General features: G+C 43.1%; 1 protein-coding gene across 1 annotated transcript; it reads right to left on the reverse strand.

The window, feature by feature from the left end:
- Nucleotides 1-3,518: 3,518 nt before the first annotated feature.
- Nucleotides 3,519-5,386, reverse strand: LOC127317167 (very-long-chain 3-oxoacyl-CoA reductase 1). Its single transcript, XM_051347690.2, has 4 exons — nt 4,958-5,386; nt 4,597-4,885; nt 4,075-4,144; nt 3,519-3,987 (listed from the first exon to the last, which is right to left on the reverse strand). Exons 1-4 carry the CDS (start codon nt 5,316-5,318, stop codon nt 3,715-3,717), a joined length of 993 nt encoding a protein of 330 aa, XP_051203650.1. The 5' UTR covers nt 5,319-5,386; the 3' UTR covers nt 3,519-3,714.
- Between the last annotated feature and the right edge of the window lie 8,356 nt (nt 5,387-13,742).

The raw sequence follows: 13,742 nt of genomic DNA on the forward strand, positions 1-13,742 counted from the left end.
CTCCTCTCCTGGCCTTTATATAGGATGCCAGGTCTCGAGAGGCCTAATCGAGTACGACTAGGTTTACAGTAGATCTATCTCTAAACTTTCCTTGTTCGGCTCCTTTCGTGTCTTGTACTTCAAGGAATCTTCCGTTGCATCGTCCTAGTGGCCCACCTTGCCATCGAGTACCTTCATGGGCCTCCAGCTGAACCGTATATGGTAGAGCAACGTCGGTTACCCGAAGGGTAGTGCCCACGTCAAGGTTAGTTCCAAAAAATGCATAAAAGTTCCACGAAGTGTAAACAAAACATATAGCAATTGGTGCAAAACAAGCATGGAGCATCAAAAATTATAGATACGTTTACAACATATCAATCACCTCCATGTTGTTGCATACCGGTTTCATTCTCCTTCACCTTCTTCGTCTTGACCAGTACTTCCACATCCACCTCCATTGCATCACCCCTTTTATTTCCGACAGTGATTGCTTCTCGTTTTGTGCCCTGCTTTGCTCCTCTCTTTTGTCTCTTGAATGTAGCAATGGTCCGGATTGCCTCCATTTGTTTTTTCCTTTTCCTTTTCTACTCAACGTAGTCCCTCCTTTTCTCTTCACTAGTAAGGTGGCCCTCGCAATGCGAGGGCATCACTTGTTGCATAGACAATATTATGCATGCCAGCTTGATATTATTTAAGTTAAAATATTTTTTCCTCTTATTTATTTACCTAATTGCAAAAATACATGTCAGTTTAGAAATCGGCATATTTGTATATCCTTTTACCTCTTAGTAAGACGATGGTATTAAAGTTTGGGATATTCGAAGGCCGAGCGTGCAAGCGTTTACCCCGTGGTGTGACGGAGAACGTAAGTTGAAAGGGTATTTTTCATGTGGGAGGGGTGACAACTTCTTCTTTTTTTATTTTGTGGAAAAGCACCGCCATGCAGATTTAAAGGAGCGCCCTAGATCATGCCGCACCGCTGTGTTAGAACTCTCACGTTTGCCATATATCATGGTCCTAAGTTTAAATTAATCATGCATATATTTATTTCTAAAAACCCGTTTTATTGGCATATTTGCCGAAGAAAGATCTTGTTATGGCCAAGGTTGATGTGATATATACTTGGTGAAATTCACTAACGATCTTTTGCTACGAAATGAGAGTTGTTTATTAGTTTGTAAATCTACAACTCGCTCACATCTACATGTGTTACAATTATATTTTTTAGAGCATGTGAGATGAAAGATACTTTGTTGTTATTTAAAAGATGTGCACGAAGTGTGGGCACAGATGGGAGGCAATAATTATTAGTTAAACGGCACGACGGAAGTAGATTGAGAAAATCAACCGTGTTGTAAAAATGAGAAGAGATGTATTCCCCTGTCCCAGAAACATGTTTTAGATTTCTCTAAATTTAGATGTATCTACATGATTTATTCGAGCTGATATTTTTGATATTTTGGTGGAAACTATATTTACTGGTTGCCATCGAAAACAAATAATACTGAACGAAATTCTCCGGTATTCAAATAATTTTCTCAATTTTTTTTCATAAATTTTTGACAAAATAGTAAATTTGTTTGACAAATCTTGGCCGATATTTAGACGGTATTTATGGGAAATACCGTTACCCACATGTACTTTTTGCCTACCAAGAAAAAACCATAATGAATATGCTAAATAATGTCATGATATATCTAATTTTAGATAAGTCTAAGACATATTCCATAGGATGGGTAGACTGCAATATATGACAGTTTTCTTATTTTTTTAAGATGCCAGGATTTTTTTCTTTTGTGTCCATGGAGCTGATGCCATTCATAACATGGTTGGGTCAGTCTCCTTCTCACCTGTTATAGTCCAAATCTCTTTTTTAAACGGACGAAGCTTCTTTTATTTTAATCCATACACGTTCTTTAAATCTTTTTTTAATAAACAAAGTTTATTTCCTTTTGATCTAACGGAGACATACAACAAAGTTATGGCCACCTTCCAGCCATTTTTCTTGGAACTACCATAGTACACGTTATTTTTTTGTTAACAGACATGGCAGTTTTAATTAGATCTGAAGTAGTACATGCGTAAGATAGGATACCAAATCAATTTTGATTTTCCTACCAAATAACAAAGAGCAATATGGATCCACCAACGTGACAGGTTTGTACGTCTAAAATAATATGGGCATGTACATGTTACGTAAAACTGTGAAATCCTAGCCGTAAATTTTAGATCTAATTGACAAAATAATTAGAATGATGTGGTTTAACGTGGCGCCTCTATTTTAGAACCACGTATTGTGCTTTTAGTATATAATAGATAGATAGATAGATTCCCACCCTTCCGTTAATTCTGCATATTTCCATCCTCAAGAAGTATCACGTTCTCCTTTACTTGCCTTTATTTCTCACTTGCACCATCACCTTCCCTTCCCACTTCCTTCCAATCAGCGAGGGCAGCTCCGGTGCTCCCCTCTAAATGAAGTTGAAGGATTATAGTTGTTTTTTTTTTCGTGTGTTGGGTTCACGGAAACCCATATCCAGCCCATATATACTGTATGTAATGATACAGTATATGTACATCGTATAAGAAAAAAAGAGGTCACGTGACCCGTTAATGATCTTATTGGCCTAAGTACCGCCCTATGCCAATGACCTTTTATAGGACCTTTCTATTTCGGTACACGCACGTGACCGTAGATACGTACAAAAATGAGGTACAACACAATACCGGTCATACTGGCCTACAGAGGGTTGTACGAACAGTGGACCTACACTAAAATTACAATCGTGCCCCGTTTACAAACAGGTATGGAAAGATCTCCACCGTTGTTGTGTTTGACGTGCCCAGAATTTTTCCAGGGGAGGAGCACTGGAGCAGAAGTGCCAATCAGCGGCCACAACCAACATTAGTTGTTTTGGAGCTAGCACTTTCCCATCATTTTCATTGTTACAATGTTGGCTCGTCCTTCTCTCTCTTTTCCCGTTGCACTTCCTCCAATCCCCCTCAAGGTGGTGTCTACCTTGCACCAAGATGGAGCATCGCTCCCATGCTGTCTCCCACCACCCGTCTAGTCCACCCTCTCTTAGCTTCACTAAACAACTTATACCATATTCCCTGTCACGTGGCACCCATTGCATCCACCTTCCATACTACGGATCCCTCTTTCGAGTTTGATATTAGATTCCCTGTCTAGGTGGCCAATCATACCACAGATATAGCAGAAGTACGGCTTGTATTCATACTCAACATGGCATCATTCGTTCTCCCGCTTTTGTCAATGACCACACAGTAATGCCTCTCATGAGGGTCTTGGCTATGGATATAAGTACTTTAACTCACATATATTTTCCTTGAGCTACTCCATTCTCCACACCATCAACTTCAATCCATTCTCCTATTTGATCACCGATGTTCTCCCCCGTCTCCCTACTTATCATACCAAATGGCAGATTCAAAACTCTAACCCATGTCGGTATCTTATTGAATTGTACTCATCTATACCTTTGCTAGCCACGTAATCATCCATCACAAGCAGTGCATTTTCAAATCTCCAAGCCTCCTCCCTTAATAGCTTTCTTATTTACAAACGCAAAGTGGAGCGTGAAGATAAAGATGTTGTCTCCCGGATCCTTACAATCAATTCCTCTCATCGGGCACCATATTGGCGCTACTAAATTCTCCATCACACTGCAATTACTAGCTTCTTTGCCATCAGTTTTCCAATCGCTTGAGCCCTCACGACGGTGTTGACGACCTTGTGTGGAAGAGCTCTCGGTGATGCAGGTTCGCGCGCAGGCGGAGCCAGTCGTGGACGGGGTCCGGCACGGCGGCGGCGAGGCACCACAGGAGCTGGTGGCAGAGGTTTGGCGCGCAGAGCGGCGGGCCGTGCCCCATCCAGCGAACCGCCGCGCGCGCGTAGGCGTCCGGGGTCGGCGCGACGAGGAGCAGGGTGAGGCGACTGGTCTCCGACAGCCTCGACACCATGCCGGTCGCCACGAAGAACGGGGCCTGCACGAGATTGAATGCATGTCAGTGCTTCGATCTACTCCATGTGCAGAGTGTGGCCGAGAGTGTGAGACGTACTGATTAATTTACCTGGCATTGCACGTCGATCCCTTTGCTTCTGTACTCGACGTAAAGGCTCCTGGAGAACTGAGCAACGTACCTATAATTGAAGAAAAAGAAATGTGTATGTGCAGTCACGCACACAGTCCCGTTCCAAGCCAAGAAATCAATTTTGCCGACAGGATTTGGTGCACATGGGCACAATGCTCCCTTCACTTTCAGTTTTTCAAAAATTGAAAACCTCACATTTTTATATTTTTACAAACTGTGAGATAGATATGTACATGTGAAGTGTATGCAAAAAACTCCTGATAAAAATTACTTTAAATTTCGGGGGAAAAAATTTGACAAAAGAATTCATTATTGTAGTTATTTACTACCATTTACTGTTAGAAATTTATCTATCTATCTATATATTTAATGACATAATTTTTTCAGACTTAGAAACTTGGGGTTTTAAATTTTTTAAAAAAAATCTAAAAGTGAAGAGAGTATCGGTGCCATGTCTCAAAGATACTTTCCGATTTACGGCAGCGTAATGCTATCACATACCGTTTGGTGGCAGCGTATATGGTATAGAGGGGGAACGACGGTATGGCCTCCGACGACGCCGACCCCATGTTCACCACGGCGCCCCTGCCGCGCTCCACCATCCCCGGCAGCACCGCGGCGGTCACCTCCGTCACCGCCCACAGGTTCACCTTTATCATCCTCACCCACGCATCCGCGTCCGCCTCGTGCAGGTACATCGCGCCCGGCTTCGCCACGCCGGCGTTGTTCACCAGCACACCAACTTCCAGCCCCTCAATGGCCTCCTTCAGCCGCGCCATCGCCTTGTCACCTGGCGACCATGACAGTGTCCAACATGTGAATGAAAGCTCTGCGTGCTTCTATACCATGCTTGGCTAGTTACCTTGAGGGGTGGCGACGCTGGAGAGGTCGAACACCACGGTCTTGGTCTGCACTCCGTGGCGAGATCTGATGGTGTCGGAGATTTCCCGGAGATTGGCGGCGTTGAGGTCGACGAGGACGAGGTTCATGCCCTGGCTGGCGAGCTCCAGGGCGAAGGACCGGCCGATGCCGGACGTCGGGCCGGTGACGACGGCCCACGCGCCGTACCGGCGGCGCAGGTCCTTGGGCCGGCGTAGGCACAGGGAGAGGTGCGTCACGAGGCGGAACAAAAATGGCGCGACATAGAGGGCGCCGATGACGGCCAGCGAGACGAACCATGCCGGCGGCGCTGCGGGCTGATCTTGCCGGAGGAACGATGCCATGCTCGCTTGTCTGTCAGTAATGCTCAAGCCAGCTGCTGGCTGCTGGCTGCTGAGCGCTAAATGAATCCTGTGCATTTACCACCTTTGCCACCTACCACCTGTACGATATAGCCACTGCACGAGAAAAATACAAGCCGTAAGTCTTTGCACACTTTGAACCGAGTACAAAGCAGTGTCACGAGGCAAGACACGAACGTGGTATATATTGGATTTTGCTATCTTTTCACGTGCATATACCCATGTCATCTTTTCACATGCTTATAAACGAGAATATGTTATATAAACGTTATAAACAAATAAATAAACCAAACGCAAGGACATAAAATTTTAACGTGGAAAGGAAAACCTCTTCAACAAAATGGAAAAAACCACTGACGGCAGCCAATAAAACTTCACGTGCATATACCCATACCATTTTTCACATGCTTATACTATTATACATGACAATATGTTATATAATCATGACCAACAAGTAAACAAACCACAAGCATGGGACATACCATTTTTAACGTGAAAAAACTCTTCAATAAAGAGAGAATCTAGCCAGCAAAACTTTACTATATGCAAGGAATGTTTACAAACGCCACGCGTTATCAATCGGGAGCAATCGACCCTAGCTGACGGTTTACAAGATGTATTTATGGACGGATATAACAACCCCACACCCTCTAGGTGTCCCTGCAGGGCACGGCGTATGGATTAACTTCAACTCTACTCCTTTCGGCCCAAGCCTCACGGTGGTAAGCCTTGCTCCGTGTGGCGACCCGGACCCGGTAGGCTCTAGAGTCTATGTACATCCACTGTAGTAGTCTCAAGGATTTGTTAGCACACACATTCACGAGATGAGTATCACAGTCATATCATCATTACAACACATCAAATCTGAATATATAGTCATTTATTAAATGAATGCTCGTAGTCCAAAGTGAACATCGGAAAACAAATAAAGTGGCGGCTCCAGCAAATATGCCACATGCAATCGATTGGAATATCGTGACCGTAACATCATAACTCACTTGTCATCAGAACAACCTACAACATGAGACGTTGTAGCCACGAAGGGTTAGCATATTGAATGTGTGGCAAGTTACACCAAATGCCATAATCCTATATTATTACATGCTTATGGATTTTAAATGAATGGCTATAGAGGTTTAACATTTGCGCAAAGAAACATGTTACATTAGTAAACCATATTTTAACATTTTTTAACTTGTAACTCGTCGTATGTTTAATAAACAAATTTATCAATTATTATAAGGCTAGAGCTCACATAGTCCGACTAGACTAGATGGAAGTTACCCACGAACCACAGACGAACATAGGGTTTGAAATTTATTTTACGTTTAGAAAGACAGAGTTGAGAAGAGACATATTCATGTTAAGTTACTCAGGCTGGCTCTTGACCATGGGCATGGCTAATGATTAGTACTACAGCTGAAAGGGTTGCACACTTTTCCCATATGGCATAACCTGAAGGTCATGCCGAGGTATTCACAAATAAATGTTGGGATGAAAAAACCACAAGACCTTCAAGTCACCATGAGTATGGCACGTGCTTACAAGAAACTAATGCCCACAAGTATAGGGGATTGCTGAAATCTTCGATGGAAAGTATTACCCAAATTTATAGTTCGACTCAAGGGACACAAGAATACCAATAAGACTTTAGCAATTGAGACGTCACTCTGAACCACATGTATATAAATAAACTCACATAGCAAGTGGTGATTTTACAACAGTTGATTCAAATAGCAACAGATTATCAGTTTTCACCGGAAGTAGTATTATGTAACTTTCGGTGACTAAAAGCGTAGGCATGAGGTAGTAGTGGCGGGTTGTATGAATGATATTGATCATATAATGTAATTCAACTAACATAACATCCATCACTAATTTAGTTGTATGTAGGTGTGCGCTTCAAATATAGCTATGCATACTAACAAAGAGAATTTGCATAACATCTTTTATATTGCTTGCCCATTTTACAGGGCCAACTTGAAACTACAAGCAATTAAGGTATATCCTTTCGAATAGCCCAGAACAAGACATTAAGATTCATGAACACAATATCCTCCAACTATCACATATTTCACTTGTTTTTCCCTATCTGCCACCTTAGGAATTTGTAGGGTCAACATAATAATAAAGGGCTTTCTATTTTCGTGCCCTCGGGTCCTTAGTTGTGCTCAGTTTTCCCCAGCTCCTTAGTTTTTCCTCAGTTTTTCCCAAGACCTTGTCTGAAACCATCACAGGTGCTGTAACGGCCGGTTGCCTGACGGTTGACCGTTATCTTCTGACTATTGGGGCCACGTAGAGTCCGCAAAGACACGTCAGACCATCCATCTTTGTTTGACCGTAAGCATCGCTGTATCCCTGACCAAAACGCGCACGAGTGGGGCTTCGGTATATCGAATGACAAGTGGGGCCATGACGCTGATACAAGGGGCAATACACGGGTAGGATTAGATTTTTAAACGGAGCTCTACAGCGATGGCACGGAGGACGTGGCCTGCGGGGTGCCGAGATGAGATCGACGTCCACAAAGAACTGCATGAGGCGAGACCAGACGTATTAGATAGATATGAACTAGATGCGTTTAACCATGCAAAGAAGAGAAGAAATGGTCGACGACATCGACGACTACCTCAAAACTTTGACTGACCGTGTCCGACACGAACGCGAGCAATGTAGAGAAAACTAGTGTCTCTCCTTTTTGGCGTGTATAGATGGGTGCTAGAAGAGTGTGGTGGCGAAGGGAAAGACCTCGCGGTGGTCTGTGGCTTCCAGCATAGCGGGGCGGCGTGGCCGTGCCCACAACGGCGTGCATGCTTGTTCGGCATTGGCATCAGCATGTACGTTCGGCATTGGCCTCGGCGGTATCTCAGGTGTGTCAGTGATCGAATGAGGGGACGGGATTGAGGGTGCATCCCGCCGATGACCTAGCAGTGGCGGCGAACATAGCCATTCTGACCATGCCGATATCGGCATCGGCATCGTTTGGAGGCTGTGGTGCCCGAATCAAGGTGGGATTTGTTTCTTGTACGCCAAAATGAATTTGAAACAAGTTTCGTGTTGAATGTTAGGTAACAAAAGTTTGTAACTAAAAATTATACTAGCGCCATGGTGAGGTACTTTTTGATAGAGCTATACGGTTGGGCAAACTTTTTTGACACTTTTAGATAAGGTTCCTTGTTGTTACACGTATGACATCATGTATGGCAAATTTGGGGTCATTTAGAGATGTTCGAAAAAATCACTTTGCTTAAACGCATGCCGTTTCGTCTCACTGAAACCAGCTTTTCTAACAAGGTGATTTTTTCTACCTTCTCTAAATGACCTCAAATTTCATACAGTGATCTTCTATACATAGATAGATAGACTGTTTCGTTTTTACATTTTTCGAACTTTTTATTTCCCTTTATAATAACCAATTGATTTTCAGGTCAAAACCTCGAAAAACAGCATCATGTATGGCATCATTTTTGCCCTAAATTTCAAATTTTGTGAAACTTTCCCTTTTAGATATTCCTTGTTGTTATAGGTATGGCATCATGTATGCCAAATTTGGTTAGGTCTCACTGAAACCAGCTTTTGTAACAAGTTAGGTTTTTTCGACCTGCTCAAAAGAGATTTTTTCTACCTTCTTTAAATGACGTCAAAAGTCATACAGACGATCTTCTATACAAAGGTAGGTAGATTGTTTCGTTTTTACAATTTTTGAACTTTTATTTTCCTTTATAATACCCATTTGATTTTCAGGTGAAAACCTCGAAAGTTAACATAAGTAGATGGTGAACCCTTCCAAACTTCAAATACATAGATAGATAGATTGTTTCGTTTATCATTTTTACTGTGAATAGTAATGGCTACAAGAAATTGGTGATGGTTTATCATTTTTGCGTCAAAAGTAATGGATACAACAAATCGGTGATGGTTTATCATTTTTTGCGTGAAAATTAATGGCTACAACAAATCGGTGATGGTTTATCATTTTTTGCGTGAAAAGTAATGGCTACAACAAATTGGTGATGGTTTATCATTTTTTGCGTGAAAAGTAATGCCTAAAAGAGTTTATAATTTTTAGCGCGTGAAAAGTAATACAGAAAACCGCCCTTTAGCATACTTAGAGAGTGGACGGTAACCACCGACAGAGAGAGAGAGGGGTTATCCTGCCCGTTAGATCATACGATCAACGGTCGGCGGACAAGATCCGCGTGACATGGGCTAGACCAATCAGGGCAATGTTGCACGTCTACGAGAATTTGTGGATGGAGAGGGCAAAACTGAGTAGTATCAAGAAACCAAGGGCACCTGAGTAATAAACAGACTAAGGGATTCAAATATGAGATTTAAAAAATGGAAAATACGTGTTTTGTACAATGAAACCCATCCTGGCCTACCTCAAACTATTTGCAATACAAATATACATGAGTGTGAGAATTGTGGCCTCATTTAGACAAAGTATGTTTTGGGGAAAACTGTTTTGGGAAGGGCTTATTGTGGAAAACCATGCACCTTCATAGCTACCAGGTGATTTGAGAAGTGGCAATTTGTGGTAAAACTTGATTTATCTATGACTTATCTATGATTTGAGAAGTGGCAATTTGTGGTAAAGACTCCATGAGTAAGTGCCACTATTTTTCGGAATTTTTTGCACATTAAATGATTCATTTAACTAGTTAATTTCATTTGTTGACTCTCTGTTGACCAACCACTTGAGGGTAAAACTGAGCATATTGCACTAGCCAGTATTAGCACTCAAGGGGAAAACTGAGTACACAAAAAATGCTAGTATAATACTCGAGGGTATACCTGAGTATATCTAAATTTCCAGGGTTAGACTCGAGGACGCGTGTTTGGGTGCAGAAATGGAAGACGTGCAATTGTTGACGCGTAGACGCGGGTCGCGGTGCAGATGTCGAACAGTCGAAGACGTGCAATCGTGGACGCGTGTCGCCTTGCAGAAGTCCAAGACGTGCATACGTGCAACGGTGGACGCGTAGGACGCGGGTCGCATTAACCATCCCTCGCCTTTATAGACGCCTCCTCCCACTATCTCTGTCACTCTCACTCGCCCACGCAACGCCGCCTCTCTCACGTCCCATCATCTTCTCCAAAGCAAAAAACCCTCTCCCTCTCCCTCTCCTCTGCCGGCGAGATGGACAAGGAGAATGCCAATCCCATCGTCCACGATGCCGTCGGCTCCAAGCGCGACGCCTCCCTCTTCGACGCCGTCCCCTCAACGGACGTCGCCGCCTCCTCCGCCAGTGCATCGGAGGCTGCTGCCGCCGGTCGCAGTCAGATCCCGACGGGATATGACCCCTACGAAGAGGTGTCGTATGTCCCGCCCCCGAACCCCTACGACACCACCATGGAGGACGCATGGAGCGAGATATCTACTGTTTGCTTCCTTTTTTGTTCCCCATTCCTTTTTGAACCCTATTTTTGCTGGTGTAGATGGATCTGTAGATGGATGAGTATTGGGCTAATATTTGCGCCGATTTTATTCCAGTTTTTTATCCCTTCTTGATTTCGTTTAAGATTTGGGGTTCGGCCGTTCGGTTAATTTATGCAAGTAATAATGGGATCTCGATCAGTTAATTTATGCAAGTAATCATGGGATCTCAATCAGTTATTTTATGCACGAATCAAAAGATATCAACCGTTTAATTTTGCAAATAATCTGGAATGTGTTCAAGTTCAGATCTGGAATCTGTTTCTTTGCCTATGATGAATCGGTGGGCACAAATTTTTACAGGGAGGGTTCAGCGAACCATTGATGTGTATAAATCTGTTGTGCATTAGGTTTGGTTCGCTAACACCTTCCCTGTAGACATATAATCGTGTCCACTCTAACTGAGGCTGCCTTTGTTTTTCCTAAATTTGTTATCATGCACGTTAGTCATCGTTGCAACTCATTTACTAATAGTTCCCGTTTGATATGAATCAGCTGTCTGGCAGCAACGTCGGCAGCGACGACGAGCACCATGACATCAAGACTCGCCAGGTGCTACGGAGGCTTGATGCGTGCAATTAACACACGTCCGTTGGGAACCCCAAGAGGAAGGTGTGATGCAGACAGTAGCAAGTTTTCCCTCAGAAAGAAACCAAGGTTTATCGAACCAGGAGGAGCCAAGAAGCACGTTGAAGGTTGATGGCGGTGGGATGTAGTGCGGCGCAACACTAGGGATTCCGGCGCCAACGTGGAACCTGCACAACACAACCAAAATACTTTGCCCCAAAGAAACAGTGAGGTTGTCAATCTCACCGGCTTGCTGTAACAAAGGATTAACCGTATTGTGTGGAAGATGATTGTTTGCAGAAAACAGTAAAGAACAAGTATTGCAGTAGATTGTATTCGATGTAAAGAATAGGACCGGGGTCCACAGTTCACTAGAGGTGTCTCTCCCATAAGATAAATAGCATGTTGGGTGAACAAATTACAGTCGGGCAATTGACAAATAGAGAGGGCATGACAATGCACATACATGATATGATAAATATAGTGAGATTTAATTGGGCATTACGACAAAGTACATAGACCGCTATCCAGCATGCATCTATGCCTAAAAAGTCCACCTTCAGGTTATCATCCGAACCCCTTCCAGTATTAAGTTGCAAACAACAGACAATTGCATTAAGTATGGTGCGTAATGTAATCAATAACTACATCCTTGGACATAGCATCAATGTTTTATCCCTAGTGGCAACAGCACATCCACAACCTTAGAACTTTCTCACACCGTCCTGCATTTAATGGAGGCATGAACCCACTATCGAGCATAAATACTCCCTCTTGGAGTTAAGAGCAAAAACTTGGCCAGAGCCTCTACTAATAACGGATAGCATGCAAGATCATAAACAACACATAGGTAATAGATTGATAATCACCATAACATAGTATTCTCTATCCATCGGATCCCGACAAACACAACATATAGCATTACAGATAGATGATCTTGATCATGTTAGGCAGCTCACAAGATCCAACAATGAAGCACATAAGGAGAATACGACCATCTAGCTACTGCTATGGACCCATAGTCCAGGGGTGAACTACTCACTCATCACTCTGGAGGCGACCATGGCGGTGAAGAGTCCTCCGGGAGATGATTCCCCTCTCCGGCAGGGTGCCGGAGGCGATCTCCTGAATCCCCCGAGATGGGATTGGCGGTGGCGGCGTCTCAGTAAGGTTTTCCGTATCGTGGCTCTTGCATCGGGGGTTTCGCGACGGAGGCTTTAAGTAGGCGGAAGGGCAACGCAGGGGGCCACACGAGGGCCCCACACGCTAGGGCCGCGCGGCCAAGGCCTGGGCCGCGCCGCCCTAGTGTGGCGGCGCCTCGTGGCCCCACTTCCTTTCCCCCTCGGTCTTCTGGAAGCTTCGTGCAAAAATAGGACCCTGGGCGTTGATTTCGTCCAATTCCGAGAATATTTCCTTACTAGGATTTCTGAAACCAAAAACAGCAGAAAACAACAACTGGCTCTTCGGCATCTTGTTAATAGGTTAGTGCCGGAAAATGTATAAATACGACATATAATGTGTATAAAACATGTAGATATCATCAATAATGTAGCATGGAACATAAGAAATTATCGATACGTCGGAGACGTATCAGCATCCCCAAGCTTAGTTCCTGCTCGTCCCGAGCAGGTAAACGATAACAAAGATAATTTCTGGAGTGACATGCCATCATAACCTTGATCATACTATTGTAAGCATATGTAATGAATGTAGCGATCAAAAAACAATGGTAATGACATGAGTAAACAAATGAATCATAAAGCAAAGACTTTTCATGAATAGTACTTCAAGACAAGCATCAATAAGTCTTGCATAAGAGTTAACTCATAAAGCAATAAATCAAAGTAAAGGTATTGAAGCAACACAAAGGAAGATTAAGTTTCAGCGGTTGCTTTCAACTTATAACATGTATATCTCGTGGATATTGTCAATATAGAGTAATATAACAAGTGCAATATGCAAGTATGTAGGAATCAATGCACAGTTCACACAAGTGTTTGCTTCTTGAGGTGGAGAGAGATAGGTGAACTGACTCAACATAAAAGTAAAAGAAAGGTCCTTCAAAGAGGAAAGCATCGATTGCTATATTTGTGCTAGAGCTTTTATTTTGAAAACATGAAACAATTTTATCAACGGTAGTAATAAAGCATATGTATCATGTAAATTATATCTTACAAGTTGCAAGCCTCATGCATAGTATACTAATAGTGCCCGCACCTTGTCCTAATTAGCTTGGGTTAACACTGATCATCATTGCATAACATATGTTTCAACCAAGTGTCACAATGGGGTACCTCTATGCTGCCTGTACAAGGGTCTAAGGAGAAAGTTCGCATTGGATTTCTCGCTTTTGATCATTCTTCAACTTAGACACCCATACTGGGACAACATAGACAACA

The sequence above is a fragment of the Lolium perenne genome, chromosome 7 (genome assembly GCF_019359855.2).
Source record: "Lolium perenne isolate Kyuss_39 chromosome 7, Kyuss_2.0, whole genome shotgun sequence".
NCBI classification, from domain to species: domain Eukaryota; kingdom Viridiplantae; phylum Streptophyta; class Magnoliopsida; order Poales; family Poaceae; genus Lolium; species Lolium perenne.